The sequence below is a fragment of the Xenia sp. Carnegie-2017 genome, unplaced genomic scaffold (genome assembly GCF_021976095.1).
Source record: "Xenia sp. Carnegie-2017 unplaced genomic scaffold, XeniaSp_v1 HiC_scaffold_2, whole genome shotgun sequence".
Classification (NCBI taxonomy): domain Eukaryota; kingdom Metazoa; phylum Cnidaria; class Anthozoa; order Malacalcyonacea; family Xeniidae; genus Xenia; species Xenia sp. Carnegie-2017.
The window spans coordinates 5,498,001-5,520,941 of record NW_025813482.1 but is presented as its reverse complement, the minus strand read 5'-3'; the positions used below and the strand labels follow the sequence as shown (position 1 = coordinate 5,520,941).

Below are 22,941 nucleotides of genomic sequence, written 5' to 3'. Positions count from 1 at the left end.
GCCTGTTGCGCTAGCGACAGTGTGTCTGTTATCATTTTTCGTGTCGCTTCGTCGCTCTGTCGTTTCACCGTAACGACCAAGCGACAGCGACAGTGTGTCTCGGGCTTTAATTGTAAACTACTGTACACTGTCGCATGTTTATCGTAGTTGAAAATCAACACAAATTAGGGAAGAAGATGGCATCTTGCCTGCAGAAACAGCTCAACTATAAAGAAATAGCTGAAACATACTCCAAAGTAAATGATTTCCAAGTCTGGCTTGGGAAAATGCTTGTAGACACGCTGGGCATAGCACTTGGAGATAAAGTTCTCGATGTCGGTTGTGGTACTGGAGAAATCACAGCTTACATAGCTGACACAGTGAAGGAAGATGGTTTATGTGTTGGTTTTGATCCGGACAAGTACCGTATTGAAGTTGCAATTGAAAAGCATCTCCCTGGTCGGCCAAACATCACATTCTATCATGGTGACAGCTCCTCTGAATTTCCTCGTGCTAATGAAGAATTTTATGACTACGTGTTCTGCTCTTCCGTGTTCCATTGGATGAGCGAAAGTGAGAAGATAGTATTCTTGAAGACTGCTAACCTTTCTTTAAGACCTGGAGGAAAACTGGTCATTTTAAGCTCGGATAAAATTTTGGAAATTGTTAAATTCACGCAACAGTTAGTTGCGGATGTTGATACGAAGTCAGATCGCCCACCAATGAAGCTTTTTAAGAAACAAGATGCAGAAGAAATGTTGCGCATAAATGGCTTTGTAATACAATCCAGTCGATATTTTCCCTGTGCGTATCAGTTTAAATCGTTGGATTTTTACTTGACTTGGTATCGTGCTACATACTACAAAGAGAAGCCAAATTTGTCACCAGAAAAAATAGAAAAATTTGCAAAGCAATTTCAGAATAAAGATGGGACAATCTCTTTTGATGGTTTAGGATATGACATTATAGCAACCAAACCAGATGAATCCTGATGTGCCACTGAAAAATTGAACAACATAACGGCAAAATGACAAAACTGTGTAGATGTCAATGACCTACAAGCCTAAATCAAATGTTACACTTGCCTTTCTCTACATTTTTCTGCATGCTTTCCAAAGACACGTAATCTAAGCGCTTCATATATACCGTTCATTGAATCAAATATTTCCAATATGTAATTGTCTGTTCAAAGATGAAACACAAATTATTTACACATAATTGTCAGACCCATATTCCATCAAAATGTTATTTATATTAACTACATCTACACTGTGATTGGTCAACTACCTGCGAATAATTCTCGATATCTGTAGGTATGACGTCATATTTACAAATAATAGTTTCTACAATTATTGACGCCATTAAATGCTGGTTTCGAAAAAATAAAATAATAGCAATGTTTGACACAACTTCTAAAAACTGTGAAGGGGCACTTCGCCCGTTTAGTACACCAGCTAGCCTAAATCTTCCACGGTCCTGCATATCTCTTTGTGGTACTGTTTCTCCACGATGCCAGGAGCACCTGGCACTATTTTTCTGAAATTCCTTCAGTCGCTATTCTTCCCCTGAAAGCGGCTACACAATCAGTGCAAGTGTTTTCCACAAAGGATGTACATTCGTTTTTCGAACGGAAGGAGCATCGTTGTCTTTAACATTGGCAGCTTTGCTGGAAAGTAGATTAGCATCTCCAACAGGGTTGGGTGCCATGACTGGCCAGGCCATGCTGGTACTACAACCAAAACCATTGCTTTGTCCTGACGAATTTTGAGTAGAATCCTGTGTGAAAGAGTGAAAGCATCCACCGCAATGGCTCCTGGGGCTGGACGACATGCCATAGAAGGGAAGTTGATGACTGAGACTGGATGCAAACAGGCCTGCCATTGGTTTGTAATATCGTCTCTGAATTTTCAAAACTAGCTGCTTGTTTAATGCCCACTCCGTCCTGGCGTTCATTTGGAGAAACTCGGCATCTGCTATCGAATTCTGAGCCCCCGGTAAGTGTTGTGCCAACAGGGTAATATTCTTTGATTGGTACAGTGTCCTAATGTCCAACGCTACCTTGGTGAGAGTAACCGATTTGGTTCTTCCTCTCTTGTTGAACATAGGCTACGCACAGTCGTGTTGTCCACCTGTTGAAGAATTCGTTTTCCTGTGAGGTGTAGGTCTGTGTTTAGATTTGTGTAGTCATGTCAAGTTTTGCAGCGTGTGACTGTGTTATATTATAGATTATAAGATTATAACTGATATTATTAAATTGATGGAAAATACGTATATAGTTAAAAATTGTGGTTTCAGTGGAAATCCTGTACGTAAAAGCTAAAATACTATAGTCATGTCAAGAAAACACTTTCTCACCGCAATGCGTCATTGCGGTAGGATGTAGGTAGAAACAAAACTCTAGAAACGGAATGGCAATGTTGCAAGTCATGTAAACGCCTAAAACCACTTCCTAATAATTATATATAAATATAGCTTGCAAGCGTTGGTTCGGGGTTTCGGAAAAGTTGACTTTATTGGTGTATGAATTGGTCATACAAATTTGATAAATTAGCAGTCGTATTGCAGAAGACAATAAAGTTCGAAAACTCAGTTTAAGGATTGACGGTTGTCCGTAATCTTAACGATATCAATTCAAATATTCCGTATCGCGAAGAACTAACGTTTGGAACTCCGTAACGTAAAAATCGTGCACAACCACTGTAAATATCCTATCGAAGTGTTAAATATAATTGTCAAAATACAGTCCCATCGTTCGAGTGAAGTTTTGAGAATAGTGAACCAGCACTTCGTACAGATTGTGCGAAAATATGAGTGAATGGCAATTAAGGCTGCTTTCATTTCCAAGATATTGATGTGCATTTTTCTCTCTTCTGAACTCCAATGTCCCCCTTTCCTCCGACCTTGACAACTCGCCCCCAACCCAAAAGGGATGCATCTGTTTGAATACTAATAGTATTCCTCTGATCTTCTATCGATTGGACAGGCACTTGTGAACCTACAATAAATTCTAGTTCGCTTAGCAGTTGGCAAACCTGATTGAAAGGTTTTATGAACTCTTTTGGATCTTAGTGTAATAGATCATGGACCAGTAATAGATCGTCCAACTAGATAATTATGCACCTCAATCTCAGCAGCATAATCACTGGCTTCAATACCTTTGTAAAAGTTCTTGGGGGCTTAAGTCAGTCCAAGTGGCAGGCACGGAAATTCGTAAATTTCAGTGTTGAACACGAATCGCAGATAATTTCTGTGTTCCTTTGCTGCAGGAACGGAGAAGTAAGCGTTCTGAAGGCGATTTCATCATGAAGTCGTTGGGCTTTAATGTTGAGCGAAGTAACTGCAAACCCTCCATTTTGAACTTGGTTGTTTTGTTGTTTCGAAGATTGAAGATTGGTCTTGTTTTTGTTGTTCTGGTGAACTATAAATAAGGTTGAAAGAAATTGATTGTCTAAAGGAGCCGCCACCTTCCTTACCGCTCCTTTTCCCATTGGTTTTGTTACCGCGTTCTTTAAAAGAGTTTTTTGATTTTGTGTTTTTGCTTTTTTTGTTCCTGCACAAACCTGAAACGGGCGTTGAAAAACGGAATCTTGTACTCTGCAATTGTTTGTAAAATCCAAAGACCGTTCGACATCTTTCCCCAATTTCTTAAAAAATAAGCCAGATGACCCACTGTGTGTATTGATGAGGTAGATTCGGACTTCGGAACAGCATAGTCAGCTTTTTCCTATGTCATTACAGACGATATTTGAGAACCATAGCATAACTGAGACCAAACGAACGTTAGATAAAGTATACGTATGATATTCTTTTCAGTTTTCCATGATTCTTATTGTCGAACGACGTACGTAACAAAGCATTTTAGCTGCTTTTGACTATTGCTGATTAACATGAGCTGACAAAGATAAATTGGATTATGTTATAACTCCAAGATCTCGCTGTTTTATATTAGATGATAACATTCGACTTGCAATCTTATATGGATAGGTGATTTTGTTCTTTTTTCGTGTCACTGTAAGTGTAGTGCATTTCTCAGAATTAAGAAGCATATTGATGTTACCGCACTTTCATTAAATCGCATGAGGTCGTTTTGTAAATCTTGAGCATCCCTGTAGTTCATTATTGCTTCAAAAAGTTTTGGATCGTCTGCAAAGTTAGTTCGTCTCAATGATGTTATTAGAATATGAGAAGTCATTTACGTAAATCAAAAACAGTAGAGGGGCGAGAATTGACCCTAGTGTAACTCCAGATTTTATTAAAAATGTTGATGATTTAACACCAAAGACGGTAGTTTGTTGATATTGATTTTTTAAATATGATCTCAACAAATTTAATATATTTTCTCCAAATCTAATTTTTATCTTGTTATTTAAGCATCTGTGATTCCGAGTGCCAAAAAGTATTTTAGCAAAACACAAAACAATTCACATTCTAAAGTTAACGTTTAATCTAAAGGTTTCAGACTAAAGTGTTACCTTCATCATCAGCAAAAAATGTGAACTTTTCAAAAATTACAAATTATAAATGAGATCGTGATGAACCGTTCATTCACGTCTTTTGAATGAAATAAAGAAATTTTCAACGGAATATTGTCGATTCACATGATGCGCGATGGAACAATAATATAGACAAATTGTAAAATGGTTCTTATTTTTATTCAAAGGTCCTATCTATGGTCCTACTACATTTATCGCATCAATGTGCCATGGTGTACAATGCGCGACTGCACGAATTCTAGCAGTCTAAAATACAAGATTCAGATTTAATTGTTAAATACTGTACACTGTTGCTTGTTGATAGTTGTTAAAAATCAAAGCAAATTTAGGGAACAATATGGCATCTTGTCTACAGAAACAGCTCAACTATAAAGGAATAGCTGAAACTTACACAGAATATAATAATGCTCAGGTTATGTTCGGGAAAAAATTCTTGAAAAATTAGACATTGCGCTTGGAGATTAAGTTCTTGATGTCGGTTGTGGCACTGGAGAAATCACAGCTTATATCGCAGACACAGTAAAGGAAGATGGTTTATGTGTTGGTTTTGACCCAGATAAATACCATATTGAAGTTGCAATTCGAAAGCATCTTCCTGGTCGGACGAACATTAGTTTCTTTCACGGCGATAGCTCCTCTAAATTTCCTCATGCTAATGAAGAATTTTATGACTATGTGTTCTGTTTTTGAGTCTTCCACTGGATGAACGAAAGTGAAAAGACAGCTTTCTTAAAGACTGCATACATATCTTTAAGACCTGGAGGAAAATTAGCCATTTTAAGCTTGCATGAAACTTTGGAAATTGTTCTTTGCACACAATTAGTTGAGGATGTTGATATGGAGTCAGGTCAACTCAATATCAAAATCCCCTGTGATATAAGTTGGTGTCCACTTTAGACTAAAGAGATAAAAGAAAATCACAGAAAAGTAGTATAGCTAGTTGACATGGCAACACATCAGAACATTACGTTTGATGTTCTTTGCAAACTTTGTAAAATTCATTAGCACCACCATCTACACATATTATCACTGAAGCTACAAATGAAGGAAGCAATTTAGTGGAGGAGAAATCTACATATCTAAAGAGTCTTGAAGAACAAGTATGATGACAATTGTTAATTTTCCAAAGATAGCACAAAAAATCAACAATAAGTGGGGTGCTGAAATTTTTAAGCATTTTGAAAACTAGCTGACTACAATAGCAGTGAAGTTATCGATTATTTTACAGTGAAAAACAAAATGAATGAATTAGAGTAAAATATTTTAACAAATCGACACTCTGTGTTGAAGACCAGAAAGGAGTAGTTAATATTTTGTTTGTCGAATGTTCTAACCGTCTTTTTGACATTGGTTATTACATTTTTATGACTATTAAACATTCCGCGAAGTTAAAATCAAATAGGGTAAAGAAGAAATTGGACAGTTTATCATATAACTTTATATCGCCCAGTTGGTTGAGGTCCATGATATGCACTCTACAGAAGAAAAAAATATTTAGTGATTAAAAAAGGCAAAAAAAACGCCATAACAAATTGACTGCATGGCGAGTAGAATAAAAACAACAAAAAAATAAAAATGCTTTGAAACAATGTATAATTAGTAATAATCATACAGCACAGTTAAACCACTTATTTTACCTGACGAAGTAATTCTTCTTTAAGCACTCGTTTGATTTCCAGTTTGGCAATCTGTACTGCTCTCTCAGTTGGTCCTAAGATTATAATGTCAAAACTTTACTGGTTTAAAATTATAAATGAGCATAATACAGACTGTGCATACACAATAAACTTATACGCACCTTCAATATATAAATAAATCTTTCTTTCTCCTTCAGGTGGCTGAGTTCCTGAAAGAAAAACAAATGACACAAACCATAGTTTAACGTCATAAAAACCGCATGCGCATATGGACTGATAACGAGGGACTTAACACTGATATATAGACAACACAGTCGTCAATGACTAGTTACATGAGGCAACAAAACGATAAAATTTTCTAAATCTTCCACTTATCCAAACCATGCATCATCTCATCATCCATGCACGAGTATACATTTGACATGATAATCGATAAAAATGCTAATCAGTTATGTAAAAATGCGAGGAAAATTAAAAGTCACTATTAATAAGCATGCCACTAAAGACAATAAAACTATATATAATCAGTTGTGAAGCCTGCCCGCTTTTTTACTCCAGCTACGCAAATACATATTTGTGTTCAGTCAGTGTAAAAAACAATTAACGAATGAAATCAATTTTCAAAAAATAATAATTTGCTTAAAAATGTGCACATTAAAAGTAAAAATTCGCGCTGGCTTAGGTAAGGCATCAATTTAATCATTTTTACTGGAGCTGCATAGGGACGATGCGATCTGAACCAGTGATACATATGAAACAAATTACAAAACATTAGATAAATAGACAAACCTGGAGCAACATAGGTACCACGTACAGTTACAGCAGCTTCAGAATACTCAGTAATTTGAGATAACGTGTCCTACAAATTCAAATACGAAATATCGCTTGAAAGCAAGACTCCAATGACTTCTGAGACATATGTAATGTAAGACAAATATACACAATGTACGTAAAAGAAAAAATTTACTTTAGACGTGATTTTCCAACGTGCTTGCTGTGGGAAAGAATTGATTTCAATTTCATCTTCGTATCGATCATCCGATGTCGTTTCCTCTTCTTTCTCTGGTTCAACAGGAATGTAATTAAGCTTATTGTTCACTTTTTCTGCAAGTTGTTTCGCCAAGCCAAGACCCTACATCACAAAAATTCGAAAACCTCATAAATGTTTAAAAATTATCGACTACTTGATATTAAAATTACGACATACACTACATAGCAACAAATAAACCGGTTTCTAAATTGTCATTTCTAAATCTGTGAAAGGGTCCTTAAAATTCACAGAAATCGATAAATTCGTTATTAATGTACAGTAAAAGGAATAAGTATAAGTTAACTTGGTTAATGTTTTATACATGTAGTAATATTTAGTAGCTATTGTGATTAGAGCACAAATTCAAACATCGCGTTTCCTAAAGAATCACTTGCAAAAATAATTTATCACACCAATGTGCAATGAACTTACGGACATTTTGCTGACAGCTTCACCCTTCATGATTTTACTGGTTGCTTGTTGCGTCATATCCATACTCTAAATACAATAATCATTACATAAACACGTGAACAAATTACGTCATTAGGTTTCACAAAGTGTAACGACTGTACAAAGACAGTGATTTACTTTGAAAACAATAGAACCACTTACATTCCCAGAACTTATTTTCTCGTTAATTTTGGCGGCTATACTTGCAGCGAGGTTAAGTTTGGCTAGAAAAATATACATAATAGGAATATTGTTGAGATTGTTAGTTACAGCTCTTGTCAGAGATAGAAAAAACATGCATTATGTTGTGAATTAAAAAAGTTCGACGACGGAAAAATGATCAATTTTATATTATGATCAAATGGCAAACGCAAAGCGACTTTTCAAACAACGTTACATGCAACAAGCTCTTTTCATAAAATTTCCCAGTGATCAAAAAATACATTTGTAAATTTTTTCTTGCAGAAAAATGACTCATTTATAAGATATTTATAAGTATAAGATGAATTATTTGTAATAATATAAGCACGAATCAATGGACCTGGGGGCATTTTCAATGAGAAAAATCATACGCAAAGTTTCGTCAGAAAATGTGGATATCAGGGATATACTAATGAATTGAATCTGTATTAATTAAGTAATTACGTCATAGAAAGTGCTTCTATAAAAGGTAAGAGAAAGGGAAAGTGAAATTTACAAACGTATATAAGAACAAAGTATTCTCAGTACACGAAAATGAGTGTTCACCTTTTTGTGCTCCTTTAATTGTTTCTGAATTTTGATTTGGAATAGGTGGAATAATAGCTCCAGCTTTTTTTAAAGTCGGTTTATTACTGAAAGCTTTTGCAATGTCTTTATCAATCTGGATGGATAATATAAAACATTTTAACATGATCTAACGTATATCACGTAGACGACGACACAATTTATGAAAGCGAGGTTAGGTAATTTTAGCACGCAAATGGTTTTCATCAAAGAAATATTTTCAGTCCAATTTTCACCTGATCAACGGCTTTATCTGCAGCTTCAGCTTCGTCGTCTGAATCTTGCAGCCCTAACGCCTGTGGATGTAAAATTTGATTACTAAATCTTACAAATAGGAGACAAAATAGATCAAACTAAACAAAAACATGAAAATTTGTGAAGTGTTGTAAAACTAACAAGAACCAACACTAGTGTTTTTTAAGAATTTCACCTTACCATACATATACTATTCAATGTTTAATGAGAAGACTGTTTTAAATGTAGTGATAAAATGTGTTAATGAAGTAACTTGGCAACTAACCCATTTTTGCATTTTTTTCGCTTCATTCGCTTGGTTTTTCTCGTTTTCATCAAACTTGAATCCTTGAATAAATAAAAAACAAGTCAAACATGAAGCACCATACTCTACTAGCGTAAGAAAGCGAAATGTTTCGAGACAACAAAACCAACATACCTTTTCCAGAAAATCCACTGTTCTTCACGATACTTTTCCCTTCCTAAAAACAAGGGAAGCGGGTTGTTGGGTGGACAATGCACATTGGTATGAAGGTCCTTATGCATACATTATCGTTGTTATTGTTATTGTTGTTGTCATTGTTATTGTCATTGTCATTGTTATTGTCATTGTTATTGTTATTATTGTTATTGCTATTATACACACGGCATAGTCATGCATAAAGTTTCATTTACCCGTGAAATGCATTGATGTTCAGTGCATTATAACAGTAAGATAGTAATAGACATGTTGAACTATACTACGATGTAATTTTAATAAAATTCCTTTCTTACAGCCTTTCGTTCTTCTTTATACTGCCGCAGAAACGATTTTAAATCTTCGGGTGCCTCAGTGCCAGACAGTTCAAAAGCCTGCATGTACATAAACAAGAGTGCAAGATCAAGATGTCTGGGGTTTCTCGAAACTTTCTCTTAGTGGATCATGTTTCAAGATCCCTTAGCTGAAGTGCATAAAATAACTACATATACGTTACAACACACAAGATATTAAATGTTACCTTAACAATATCAGATGTGAATCTAAAATAGAACAGACCGTATTTATTACTGATTTAATGAACAGTCAAATGAAGTACCGTATTTTAAAAAAGCACATTCAAAGTTATTATTTTACAAAGAACAACTTACTTTCCTTGTTCAGGAGTGATAAAAGTGTATGATGTGCCTTTGTTACCCGCACGACCTGTGCGGCTGAAAAAAATTTGCAATTTTTCATGCAAACCTTTAAAATTCAACATCACCAACTCCGATCATTTTTAACTGTTTAAAATTTAAAGACACTTACCCGCATCTATGAACATAATCCTCATAGTGATTTGGACAATCATAATTAATCACCAAAACTAATTGTTTCACATCAAGACCACGAGCAGCAACAGACGTTGCAACCTACGTATACAACAAAAAATAAAAGAGCTAAATGGTAGATACAGAAGTCGTTGACTCTTAAATCATACACATTTTTAAATCAAGCAATAATAATTCGAGCAATAACGGCTTTATTAAACATTTTTGAGAGCAAAGCAAACGTAGAGCTGTACTAATCAGTCACCATCATAAAAAACATGTGGCTTAGACGAAATTGGAACAACAACATTTGAAAAACGATCCCTCTTTCTCTCAATCTTCTCTGATGGTGGTTTGGGATAAAATTCTGTCACCCAAAAAAACAAAAATTTCAACCAATACAAAATACATACCATCAATTTTATGGTACCATTTTTAAAATCAGCAATCGTGCTATCTCGATCAAACTGATCCATACCTATGAAATCAATTTACACGAGTGTAATTCACAGTACGCCTTAAGATTAAAATATTTGATTTTTGAAATACCTCCATGAAGTGATAAACAAGGATAAGATCTTTTTAGTAAATCTTTTAGTAAAGAATCAGCAGATTCTTGCTTTTCAACAAACACCAAAATACTACCTGCATTAAAAATATCAAACGCTGCAACAGGAAATTCGTTGTTACCTTCTCTATGTTTGGGAGGGGAGTTAAAAAGTTCCACGAAACCTTTCAGACGTGCAATTGTAAAGGTTTGCGGTACAACTAAATTCAGCAAACGATTTTGGGAAAAAAGCTCCGGTTACGTTCAACATCTAACGTTAAACATACGTAGCTTGAGAAAACTCAACATTAGTAAAAAATTAAAAGAAAAGTTGATCAATCTTTATCATTCTAGTCGTCATCTCATTCAATCTTAGTATGCAACTGGCCTCGTTTTCACGCACCTTGTTCTTGATAGACTCCAAGAAGCTCGAGAAGTTTTAAAAATTTATCATCTTCTTCTATAATAACCTAAAAACAATGTACCAAAAAAAGAAATGGAAATGATTACCTTTTGTCCAAAAGTGTAAATAGAACAAAATAAACGTACCGCATTTTGATCGACATCAGAACAAACAACACTTCGACCCCCTACTTGTACCTACATATACCAAATTGTCTTGTGTGAATTGAAATACGAAATACTTTTTATACCTACAACAATTTACTGCACTGAATAATGCTTCTGGAGCTTTCGACCAGATTTAAAATAAAACAGCAGGATACGGTATCTTATACCTCGACAGGTTTCGTGAGAATCTTTCTAGCTAAAGCCTCCATTTGTCTTGGAAATGTTGCAGAAAATAAAACAGTTTGTCTGTCAGGTCGAATACAGTCCAAAATCTTTGTTACCTAATGAAAAAAAATCAAGAATTGATAAACTACTGACAAAAAAGCGTATGACAAACATCCAAAAGTATATTTCTATCTGTATCTACGACAGACATCTTCATCAGTAATTATTGAAAACATCAATAAAAGGAAATAAATGTAAATCAACTTTTTGACAAATAAAATGCTATGTGTATAATTTCTTACTTGGGGTTCAAAACCCATATCAAACATTCTATCTGCTTCATCCAAAACGAGGTAAGTACATCTACGACAGTTAGTCACTCGACCTGTGCATAAGGAAGTAAAATGCTTTGAGTTGAATTGAATTGTTGATTACCGTAAACATTCAACATGATACACGAAGCTAGCACTATGTTCTGGATTCGTGATTATTACGTAAGAAAGGACTGAACTCCCCCCCTGCGGTGCACATTTTCTTTGTTTCATTTACTCACCATTGTTAGCTGTGAGCATGTCAATCATACGCCCGGGGGTACATACAATTATTTCAGCGCCTCTTTTTAGTTCTGCAATCTAAGTTGGAAGACGCAAAACTCGCAATTTATCACATGATCACAAACAAGCAGATCAATATTTTCTTTTTATTTATGAAATAAAATTTGTTGTAAAATCTTAGAGCGCTTTTGAGAAGCAATTTCTAAACAAAATTTTCTTGCAAAGATCATTAAAAAGGATAAAAAGTTTGAACTGTATTTGTTTACTTCTTGCTACATACATTTAATTTTATTCTTTACATGCAAATATTATGCGTGTAAAGTTTTCATCAAAACCTAATACACACATTCACTTGCACACATATAAATGAAATTGTGGTACTTGTATAAAAATTTTTAAACATAATTAAAAAATGATACTCTTTAAATTGCTACTAAGCAAAGTTATGTCATGGTGATGATATTGGTTGAATCCGGAAAAATCTTTTAAAAATAGATAAAAAAATAAAATAAAATAGAGACTTTGTCGTGGTGACAAATCTGAAAATAGTTCTAAATATCGCAGATTGATAGATTGATCGATAGATTTTAAATTTTCATTTAACAGACGTTGACACCTGAGGAGTAGTCTGCCGAAATGCATCGTGTCATTTAATTTCATAACATTTCTTTAAGAACTATTGGGTTTGTGCTCTTCACTTAAAACAGTTCTTTTAAGAGCTATCAACTTATTATATTACTTCTACCATTCACTATGGTATTTGCAATATTTAGAAATATTTTCAGATAGAAAAAAGCCAACACGAGAAAGACCAAGGGATTGAACAGTATTTTTTTCTGAAGCACAACAAAAAACGTAGCTGAACTCAATAACAGGTAACGTTTTTCAAGGTAACGTAACGAAATCCACGTCGGAAAGGAAACTTAGCTTGCCCCTCTCAAATGCATGTAAATTTCTTTCTGCACGTGATGCGACCTTTCCACCAACATCGCAGTACATCAAATAAATTTATTCTTATAAACATACCTAACCCGGTACTTTAATAAATAATTATTAATGATAAAAGTACAATTAACCTGTTCACTGATGCCCGTTCCGCCGTAAACACACGTCACACGAAGTAAAAGAGGTTTGCAAAATTTTTTTGCTTCTCGATGAATCTGCAAAGCCAGTTCACGTGTTGGGGTCATGATGATTGCTTTTAAAGACAAAGTTAAAACATTGATGAAGAATTTATCAAGAATATTTAATCCAACATAGCAGCTACTACAGTATTCATGCAGTGAACTCGCTAATATGAAACAAACTTTCACATGCCTTAATACGTATGCAGTATGTGTGACTAGAAAATAACACAATAAAACACTGTGGAAATATACTTCTATCGCAGATACAAAAGTCTCAAACACCCATGTAACAATAATATCTTTCAAGACATATAAAGTTAGCAAATAACTTACCAATCGGACCATCATCTCTCTCCAAAACGGGTTGATCTAACACATGACGCAACATTGGGATCAAAAATGCTAATGTTTTTCCACTACCTGTTTTTGCAATTCCTACATTAAAAAATGTCAAAGATAATCATCATACCAGTATGTAAATAAAAAAAACATGCATGGTATATAAACAACCTATCATATCTCTTCCTGACATAACACAAGGAATTGCCTGAGCCTGAATTGGAGTTGGTTTCTCATAGTTACACCTTGAAAAGGTACAATCATAAATTTATACGTCCGTAATCAGATCAATTAAAGTCGGGATGTATAAGTAACAAATATCAGGACATGAATGTACATCTATATACATTTATATATATACTTTTTAAGAACTTCCATTATCTTCAAACTTAAACCTGCCTATAAAATGGAAAAATACAGAATTTGAATAAAGATAAACAAATAATTAAAAAGACAATTCAAAGTCATTAGTTAAATAATAACAGTCCGAGGATGAGAATTATTTCGAATGCTGCGAAAATGAAACGATTGGTTTCTAATTTTTTAAAGTAAAGTCAAAAAAGTTTTTTGAATTAAATTCATCGAGCTTTCTTCTTGATCTATTTTTATCTGAATTTCCATTAGTTTAATTGACAAAGTAAATGGTTTGAACCCTGGAGTATCTGTTAGACGAGTATTTTTTCCAAATATCAAAAAGTCGGGCTTCCGCCGTGAAATTTCCTTTCATTCAGTTTCATATTATACTGAATTCTGGCAAAACTTAGCGTCGGAGTTTGCTTTTGGAGCCAATTATACTAGGGCCAGATATTTATGGATGGAATTTCATACAGCAGAATACTATTCGACATATCATACATATATATTATATATAGGTTAATAATGCCTTATGACAAACCTACAACTAAATAAGTATCTGCACAGGAAAATTATTATTATCAGTAAAATTTCACAAGCGGAAGAGTTCATACCTGTGCCCACGATTTAATGGGCTTAGGAGCATCCTTTCCCTTGACTTTAATATTTTCAAGATCCTGCAGCATAACCTCAACCTCTACATAATAAAGACGTTAAAACGTTAAGCATTGTCATGGCAACAAATAAGAAGCAACTTTAAAAATAGTGGAAAGCCAACATAAATGGTGGATGGTATTAAATTGCTTTAAATTCATTACCAACTTGTCATCAATAGTAAAATGAATATTTCTTGAACGTTATCATTACCCACAACAAATGGTCAGATGAAGATTTTTGTCTTGCAACATACCTTCTGGAGTAAGCTTTGCCAATTCTGGAACTTCGACGTAAAAGTTTTTTCTAAAAGGTTGATAATACACTTTAGTATGATCCACTGCGGCTAACTCCTACAAATAAATAAAAACACGGTCAGAATAAGTATTTATTATGATATATTGTCTCACAAAATAAAAAATTAATATGGACATGACTCATATGAAGACAGGTGACCCCAGCCTATAGAGTGACCATAATAATCCAAAGCACTAACATTAGGTAAGGAAATAACCCCCGTGACGTATTCCAACATAAGCAAAACAGTAACTGCTTATACATAAACGTTGTACAAAAATGATGCAGAAATGGCAAATCTTCGATAACTTTTAATTGTTTTGAAGAGGTTGAAAGTCGAATCAATTGTGAATTACGATGGAAGAAAATTTGACTCGATTGGTAAGATTACTATAGACTTACACATTGTATTATTGCAACTTACAAAACAACAAAGAATGGCAAACTCATACTATCTCAATGTAAACATCCGTTAAATGATGAGGTCATTGAATTAATAATGATGACGTGAAATCTCATGACGTCATGTCACGTTACGTACGTTTGATTTATTAAATGACGAGTCATTGAATTTATAATGATGATGTGAAATCTCATGACGTAATGTCACGTTACGTACGTTTAACTTATTCTAACAAATGAAGAATCTTTTGGTCGAAAATGTCTCGAAAAAATATTATTTCTCATGTAATACAAAAAATTACATTTATCAAACACAAGGCTATGAATTTTTTGCAAATAAGCACGGTAAATCTATGTCTAAAAGTTGACAGCTGAAGCTCTAGAAAGATCTCATATTCAAGACCCTGCAAATCAGATTTCATTTTCATTCTATTATATAAGTTATGTAGACTAACTATGACCTTTTTTGGCTTTGTTTTATAGCCTATATTATTCGGATCAGCGAGAATATCTTCCTTTTCTTCTTCAGAAGAATACTGAAATTAAAAAATGTACATCACATAAATTACACATCAATAAACAATTATTGTATCACGTGACAATCTGATTCTTACAGTTCGCACAATTTCAGTATTGGCAGTAGATACGTAAATACAGAATAGTAAGGAAACGGCAAAAAATACATTGTCGGTAGTATTTTGCAAGGTTTTGGTTATTTTGTATGTATTTCCTTTATAGAAGCAATTATTTCAAACGTTAGTGTTGGTTTTTACACGAAAAGCGTTGTATTCTTTCTCATCATTCTAGTGTAAGAGTCTGATAATAAATTGATATTAATGACCATCTTATGAAATGGATCGATTTCTATCTATAAAGTACATGAACATGACTGGCAATCTTGATGATTCACAAAAATACACGGATTCATACGTGAACACATTATTCCTATCTATAAAGTACATGAACATGACTGGCAATCTTGATGATTCACAGAAATACACAGATTCATACGTGAACACATTATTCGTATCGTAAAGTACATGAACATGACTGGCAATCTTGATGATTCACAGAAATACACAGATTCATACGTGAACACATTATTCCTATCTATAAAGTACATGAACATGACTGGCAATCTTGATGATTCACAGAAATACACAGATTCATACGTGAACACATTATTCGTATCGTAAAGTACATGAATATGACTGGCAATTTTGATGATTCACAAAAATACACGGATTCATACGTATCAAACGACATTCGCAACGAACAGAACATGAAAAATTTTCCTTCATCAAATGATGCTAATGATGATTGCATTGTTTAGACAGGCATAAAGTTATTTGGCTTCGTACAATCGCACATTATTTAGCATAAAGTTTTTATGATATTATACATGGACAAAATACCTCCATCGCATCTTGATCGTTTGCCATCAGTTCACCTTTCTTGACTTTCTTTTGATTCTCTGCCTCAGAAACATTCTGATGGAAAAAAAAATTAGAGAATGTCTTGCTGTAGAGTTAAGATTGAAATTTAACGAGAATCTAAGTAAATCTGTTTACATCTAACAAAAAATCTTATTTATTAGCTACGTCAAGTAATTAATCAAATCGTATTAATTACAATATATGGGTGATGTATGTTTTCAAAAAACAAACCTTTTTTAACAACAGTGGTAATAACAGTTGCTTTGCCTTTCTCAGACTTAGTAACCCTCTTCGTTTGTCATCATCCTGCTTTTGCTTTGACACCTGGAAATTTAAAATTTATGAAGGATAATATTTATATAATGACATTGACACCAAACCCTATGAGTTTATTTTTCACGTACCTGTTGGTCTACCTCAACCATGAAAGCATCCAACGGATCAATTTCTTCTTCCTACGTATAATTCACCAAAAATATCAAAGGATTTCACGATAACAGATCAATTTCCATGATAGGGAGAAACAGATAAGGAGAAACAAATCAATTTCCACGTTTAAAAATGATGTTGTTGATGGCAACATGTGGACCAAAAAAACTAGAATGGACGTTTTTTCGAATTGTCAAAACAAGTTATACACATACCTGCATAGCTTCAGCGTTGTCATTGCCTAAAGATAAATAGTAATATACTGTATCATCAAATAACACAAAAAACATGGCCTAAAGATAAATAGTAGTGTATTGTATCATCAAATAACACAAAAAACATGGCCTAAAGATATAGAGTAGTATATCATCAAATAACACAAAAAACATGGCCTAAAGATAAATAGTAGTATACTGTATTATCAAATAACACAAAAAACATGGCCTACAGATAAATAGTAGTATACTCTATCATCAAATAACACAAAAAACATGGCCTAAAGATAAACAGTAGTATACTGTATCATCAAATAACACAAAAAACGTGGCATAAAGATAAATAGTAGTATATCATCAAATAACACAAAAAACTACACCAAAAGTACTGTGACAAGATTCAACTTCTACAGTACACTACGTATGTTAATACCTTAATATGAATAATTTTGACGAAGGTATCAAATAATATCGTGTCATAAAAAACTACTTTTGGTTAAAGAAAAAAAAGAAAAAATGTATAAAATTGTATTTTTACCTGTGGCACCATTCTCCTGATTTACCTATGTGTATAAAGTTAAGAATAGGTTTGAAAAAATTCTTGAAAAATGAAAAAAATTTTGGAGTAATATAAAATGATAGAACTTACATCTTCAGGTTCAGCATCGTCTTCTTCATCATCTTCCAATGTCCAACCTTTCCTATTTAATTCACTTTCTTTATTAGATGTAGCTTCTTTTTCTTCAGTTTCAGCTTTTCGTTGCTTCCGCCAATTTTCAATCCTTTATAATATAATTAATACTTATCAAGTACTGTAATTAATATTCATTATGCTTGCCATGTAATATATTTGTCGACCACGTGATATGGATCCCTCAAATACTAATCGATCAAACACAGTGAGATGAAACTTGCTCAACAACATTTACATAGCAATTTTTGAAAGTACAATAAAAACAAGATTAAAAAAATTAGAACCTTTCCTTCCTTTTTTTCATTTCTTCCTCAAGATTTTTTTGCCCATAATCCTAATAATATTTAAGAGCACAATAATTACAGAGTGAAAGCGCTTAAAAAATCTTTATGCACAGAGCAGAGCGTTAGAAAATCACCACGTCATAATCACGTCATACTTGAGTTGAATGTATGGGTGACTTTCAACCAGTTGATGGAACGTATGCATGGTATATTGATAAAATGAACATTTCATTGTTAGATATAACTAAAGGTAAGTATGCATGGTGTATTGATAAAATGAACATTTCATTGTTAGATATAACTAAAGGTAAGTATGCATGGTGTATTGATAAAATGAACATTTCAATGGTATATATAACTTTAGGTAAGTATGCATGGTGTATTGATAAAATGAACATTTCAATGGTGGACATAACAATAGGTAGGTTGGACGTCGCTATGGTCATCTTCCCTCGATTTAAACAAAATATACAATAGTAAAAACACACCTTGTCTGTTGAGTCTTTTTTGGCTTCATCTTTCTTGTCATCATTCTGAATGTAAAACGTTCAACAGTGTAGGACGAAAAGCACAAAATTGTGTCTATCTGATCAAGCAAATGTAAGGAATGCTGAAACACACACAGCTTTCCAACAAAAGAAATTATTTTCATAACAGTGCTTTGTAGCTCCATAAGTCTTATTTGATTCGTGTCGTGTTGAAATAATCATAAATGCGTGAATATAGTGAAGCAACTAAAGAGTAGAAACAGAAAATTTACACTGATATCCTGACAATAGAAATGAGTGATATGTGTTTACCTTCTTGGACGTATTTACAGATTCTTCATTTTTATCTCTATATAAATAGAAAGCACGAGCAATTGAGTTGTGTCCATTGAGTCTACAACAAAAACTAGGTGTGTTGCTTATAAAGCAAGAAGTTCAAATGACTACTCTCGGGTGAATTCGCAATACTTCAAAAATAATGAAATGTTTCAAAACGATTCAACCATAGAACATAAGCAATTTCAGCCTGTCAAAATTGCGGTAACGAAGTCTGGTTACCGTGGCGTTACAGCGAATCTAGTTTCGTGTTAAACCTATTAATTTGTCTACGTACCAGTGCAGTAAAAATATTGTCATTAATGTGTAGACATGTATTGTAACAGATAAGTATGGACAATGTTTAAGTGACCATGTCTGTTACAATAAAATTTTAGTTATGGTTTCATTTCAACAACATTAAAGTACTAAATACCTAGACAGTTAAAACATCTTCACAAAGCGTTGCTATTTTTTAGAAGTTTTAATAGCGTTGAGGTAAGTATACTAGCTACGTCCACTTTTGCCAATGAAATCTTCTTGAAAAATTTACGTAAACCTAGTTTCTGAAGCGTAAACATGGTTTTTGGTAACTGAAATAGGCTTCTGTCATATCTAATACTGGATAGACTAAATTTATGAATAAAAAAAGTCCAAACATTCTGTTTCCAAAATCTCCATCACATCGCCAAACGTCACGTAAAATTTTTTACATCAAATTTTCAGTAACTACATTTAAAGTTGAAGCAAACAAACACGACACTTGAATTTTAACATTTTTCTATAACAGTGTGGATATGATTTTAGTACTAAAAGCATTTCGATAAGAAAAAAGAACAATGCACCAAAATGATTTCAAATTAAACAAGCATTTCTTTTACTACAAACCGCGTTTTCTCATGTCTTGAATCGTCTTTATTTATTTTCTTTTTTTTCTCAAGGCTGCGAGTTCTTGAACGTGCTCTTTTTTTACTTCTATCTTTGCTTCTGGATCGTCTTAAACGCTCACGCTTCTCACGATCGGGAGAACTAGATGAGCTAGATGAACTAGAATGTTTACGTTTTCGATGAAACTTTTCTTTCTTTCGGCTGGATCTGTCATTACTCCTAGAACGACTTCTTCTTCTTCTTGGACTTCGGTCACGTGACCGATGTCTTTTTCTAAACAATAATAAGAAACGTTTTGAATAAAAACCTGAATCCATCAATTAAGCTTTTAATCAATTTATACTTTGCAAGGATCGTTCAGTTAAGATCATTCAGACCAGATATATAAAACAGACAAATATTTAGATAATTCAATGAATGAACTATGTAAAGGCAAAAAAATATTTATTTTAAAAATTATACAGGTATCACAAAAAAACGGAGCCCGTACAAATAATTACGTATGAATAAAATGAAACCTGCATAAGATAGTTTATCGGCAATAGATATTTGTTCCGCCAGGTTAGATTTAGTCATACGCTTCACATTTCTCCATGTTCATTGCAATTTATTGAAAATATGACTACGTTTTTGTCACTGTTAGAATCCAAACACTGTTTGCCTTTACAAAGGTTTTAGGTAATAAATCTAGGATAAAAATCAGTGTATGTACTTTTTAAGTTTAAACTTGTCTTGATACAGTACAAACCCTAATAAATCCTAAAGCCCGCCGCACACTGGTAAACTTGCCGCGCGTACTTGTTATTCGTGACAAGTGTGATCGACAAAATAATCAAACGCGTTTGATATTTGACTCATCTTTAACGAATGACAAATGTTGTTCAAAACTTCCGTGCACACTAGGAAATTTTGTAGATGACACTTGTCACGAATAACAAGTACGCGCGGCAAATTCACCAGTGTGCGGCGGGCTTAAAGGTGCAAAACTGTCAACTTTTTATCAAGTTCATTGAACTACTTTCAATGTGAGTTACATTGTGTATTGTGCATAATAACTTTAGCCAATACATAATTAATTTATGTGGGTTCCGTTTTTTTGGACACCCTATACTTCATGATTTTTCGAATAATCCACACACTTACACAATTAAAACAACTTTGATCTTTTAAAATTTTGGCAAATTTTCATACAAAACACATGTCTTGTTGTACGTACATGTGTACAAAACAAAAATTCAATATGTACAGGAAGTGAGTGATTTTCTTTAAAAAAGACTTTTATAAAGAAAATAATTCTCTCTTTATAAAACATACAGTTTCTAAGCACAATAAACAACTCACAAAAATAATGTAATACTATCATTAAGGCTAAAAGGTGAAGGGCAATTTCTTAAAGACAGGTGGGGGTAACTGAGACAAGCCACTCTTCAAGGGGGGGGGAGATCATTTACATTTTTTATTGATAGTGAGTTTATGGATTATTTACTTATGTAATTACCATGGTTTCCTCTATTTCCGTTGTTCCAATAAGATGAACTAAGAATGTATTTACCTAATTGGAATTCACCTATTCAAATTCAAAGGTCTTTATTTTAAGTAATACGACCTTGCACGTCATCTGCATTGGTAGTAATACCAACAATCACAAATTATGAGATTGAAATAATAAAAATCACCACAAAGAATTCCCACAAAACCTAAAAACATTTAATTTACACCAGTGTTGACAGTGTATGAAGCACTGAATAAAATATTTTGACAATCATAATAGTACATGTTTGTAGAAGGTCCATGTAACGATACTCTCAAGTTCAACTCGTTAACTTTAATCATAGTATTACAAAGTAAAGCCATGATAGTGATGTTACTTAGTGAGGTATCATGGGACGGTACTCAACCTCCCCCAGCTTTCAAGTACATTTAATCACTAAGTAACCTCACAAGCTACCATGATATTATATTGTCAAAATGTCATACCTGCTATCTGATGGCATTACAATTGTTGAAAAATATCTAAAGTAAAAAATGGAGATTATTTTTGACATTAATGCACAATACTGCACACATTATAACATTTCATACATTTTATAAAATAACAACAATGCAATGTGAGAACTGATGGTTCTTTAGCTAAGTTTACATTACTCTGTGCAAATCTCAGCTCAGTCCATCAAATCAACCAATCAATACATGTTGAGAGAAAAATTTGTTTTAATTCTTTCTGTTTTACATTATTGTTATTTTATAAAAAAAATAAAAGATGTATTTCTTCTTTGCACTGGCTCATGCAAATGTCGGAGACGTCATGAGAACTTGTGAAAGCTTCAGCCTCTGGTATGCACTGATCTGCTCTAAAGTTCGCCCAAACTTTACCTTGGCTTACATAAGCTTGCGCAAACACAATAAACATCTTTCTTCTATTAAATATTATATATTTCAGAATTTTATTAAATATGAATTTAAAAGATTAATTTATACATATATATTTATTTATTTATTTATTGATAATTAAATTATTACAATTCTTAAATGTAACATAAAAAATTATGTCATCTACAAATAATTTTAAATATTTCATAGGTGGAAAAACATTGTGAACTATTTGTAGGCTCTTGGCCAATCACAATCAAAATTTGACCAACATTATACAATATAATCAGGTTTTTAACAACTTACTACTATCTAAATGAAATGAAGCCATCTAGATTGAACTGAACATGTATGATATATAACGATAAATGCTTGTTAAGACTCTCAATTGTGGTGACAAACAGCTGAATTCAGCAAGCAAACAAGAATGGTAGCCATATTGACATAGAAGAATTAACTTTCAACTCCATAGTAATAATCAACTGATGCTAAAATTAGCTACATGTTATACGTAGTACGAATAGCAAATACTAGTAACCATCTAACAATGATCATAGCCACTGTGAGCACACATGACAATGAATAGTAAGCAATTACAAATAAAAAAAAAAAACAAAAATAAGCAATAAAAAAATTTGTTTTCACTGTTTAAATCCTGCAAATGGGTGAAAATACAAAAACAAAAGTAGCAAGGAATAATAAACATAACAGGTTTGGTTTAAAAAAACTGATGAATATGTCATATTTGATATTGAATTTACCCCAAAATTTTCATTTCAAAGACTCCAGTTTACGTATGGCAAAGCCAACCCAAACTTCTACTCAAACAATGCAGATCTTTCAACAAAATATTTAAATTTCAGTCACGTGTTTAGAAAATCAGATCCATTAAGCAATTTTCAAGTGTATGAACAAAAAAAATTATGTTGTAGGAGTAA

General features: G+C 33.2%; 2 protein-coding genes across 2 annotated transcripts; one reads left to right on the top strand and one right to left on the bottom strand.

Moving 5' to 3' along the window:
• The first annotated feature begins 39 nt into the window (after window positions 1-39).
• On the top strand, window positions 40-2,721 carry LOC124440649 (ubiquinone/menaquinone biosynthesis C-methyltransferase UbiE-like). Its single transcript, XM_046991060.1, has one exon. It carries the CDS (start codon window positions 135-137, stop codon window positions 969-971), a length of 837 nt encoding a protein of 278 aa, XP_046847016.1. The 5' UTR covers window positions 40-134; the 3' UTR covers window positions 972-2,721.
• A 2,904-nt stretch (window positions 2,722-5,625) lies between these two features.
• Window positions 5,626-22,829, bottom strand: LOC124440655 (probable ATP-dependent RNA helicase DDX46). Its single transcript, XM_046991067.1, is given in 42 exon segments — window positions 5,626-5,947; window positions 6,110-6,183; window positions 6,271-6,318; window positions 6,899-6,968; window positions 7,077-7,241; window positions 7,572-7,637; window positions 7,752-7,813; window positions 8,337-8,451; window positions 8,591-8,650; window positions 8,875-8,936; window positions 9,028-9,070; window positions 9,363-9,440; window positions 9,587-9,608; window positions 9,717-9,779; window positions 9,874-9,977; window positions 10,289-10,353; window positions 10,425-10,520; window positions 10,826-10,892; window positions 10,972-11,022; window positions 11,160-11,273; window positions 11,460-11,542; window positions 11,711-11,789; window positions 12,788-12,909; window positions 13,172-13,273; window positions 13,349-13,422; window positions 13,539-13,576; window positions 14,146-14,228; window positions 14,442-14,538; window positions 15,346-15,420; window positions 16,300-16,335; window positions 16,338-16,377; window positions 16,553-16,644; window positions 16,725-16,775; window positions 16,965-16,990; window positions 17,503-17,527; window positions 17,614-17,746; window positions 17,943-17,992; window positions 18,431-18,475; window positions 18,743-18,779; window positions 19,634-19,906; window positions 21,611-21,646; window positions 22,765-22,829. Coding segments are annotated over 42 exon segments (3,084 nt in total). The 5' UTR covers window positions 22,779-22,829; the 3' UTR covers window positions 5,626-5,899.
• Between the last annotated feature and the right edge of the window lie 112 nt (window positions 22,830-22,941).

Excerpts from the sequence above, each read along its gene's own strand:
- LOC124440649 (XM_046991060.1), top strand. The coding sequence starts at position 135 with ATGTTTATCGTAGTTGAAAATCAACACAAATTAGGGAAGAAGATGGCA.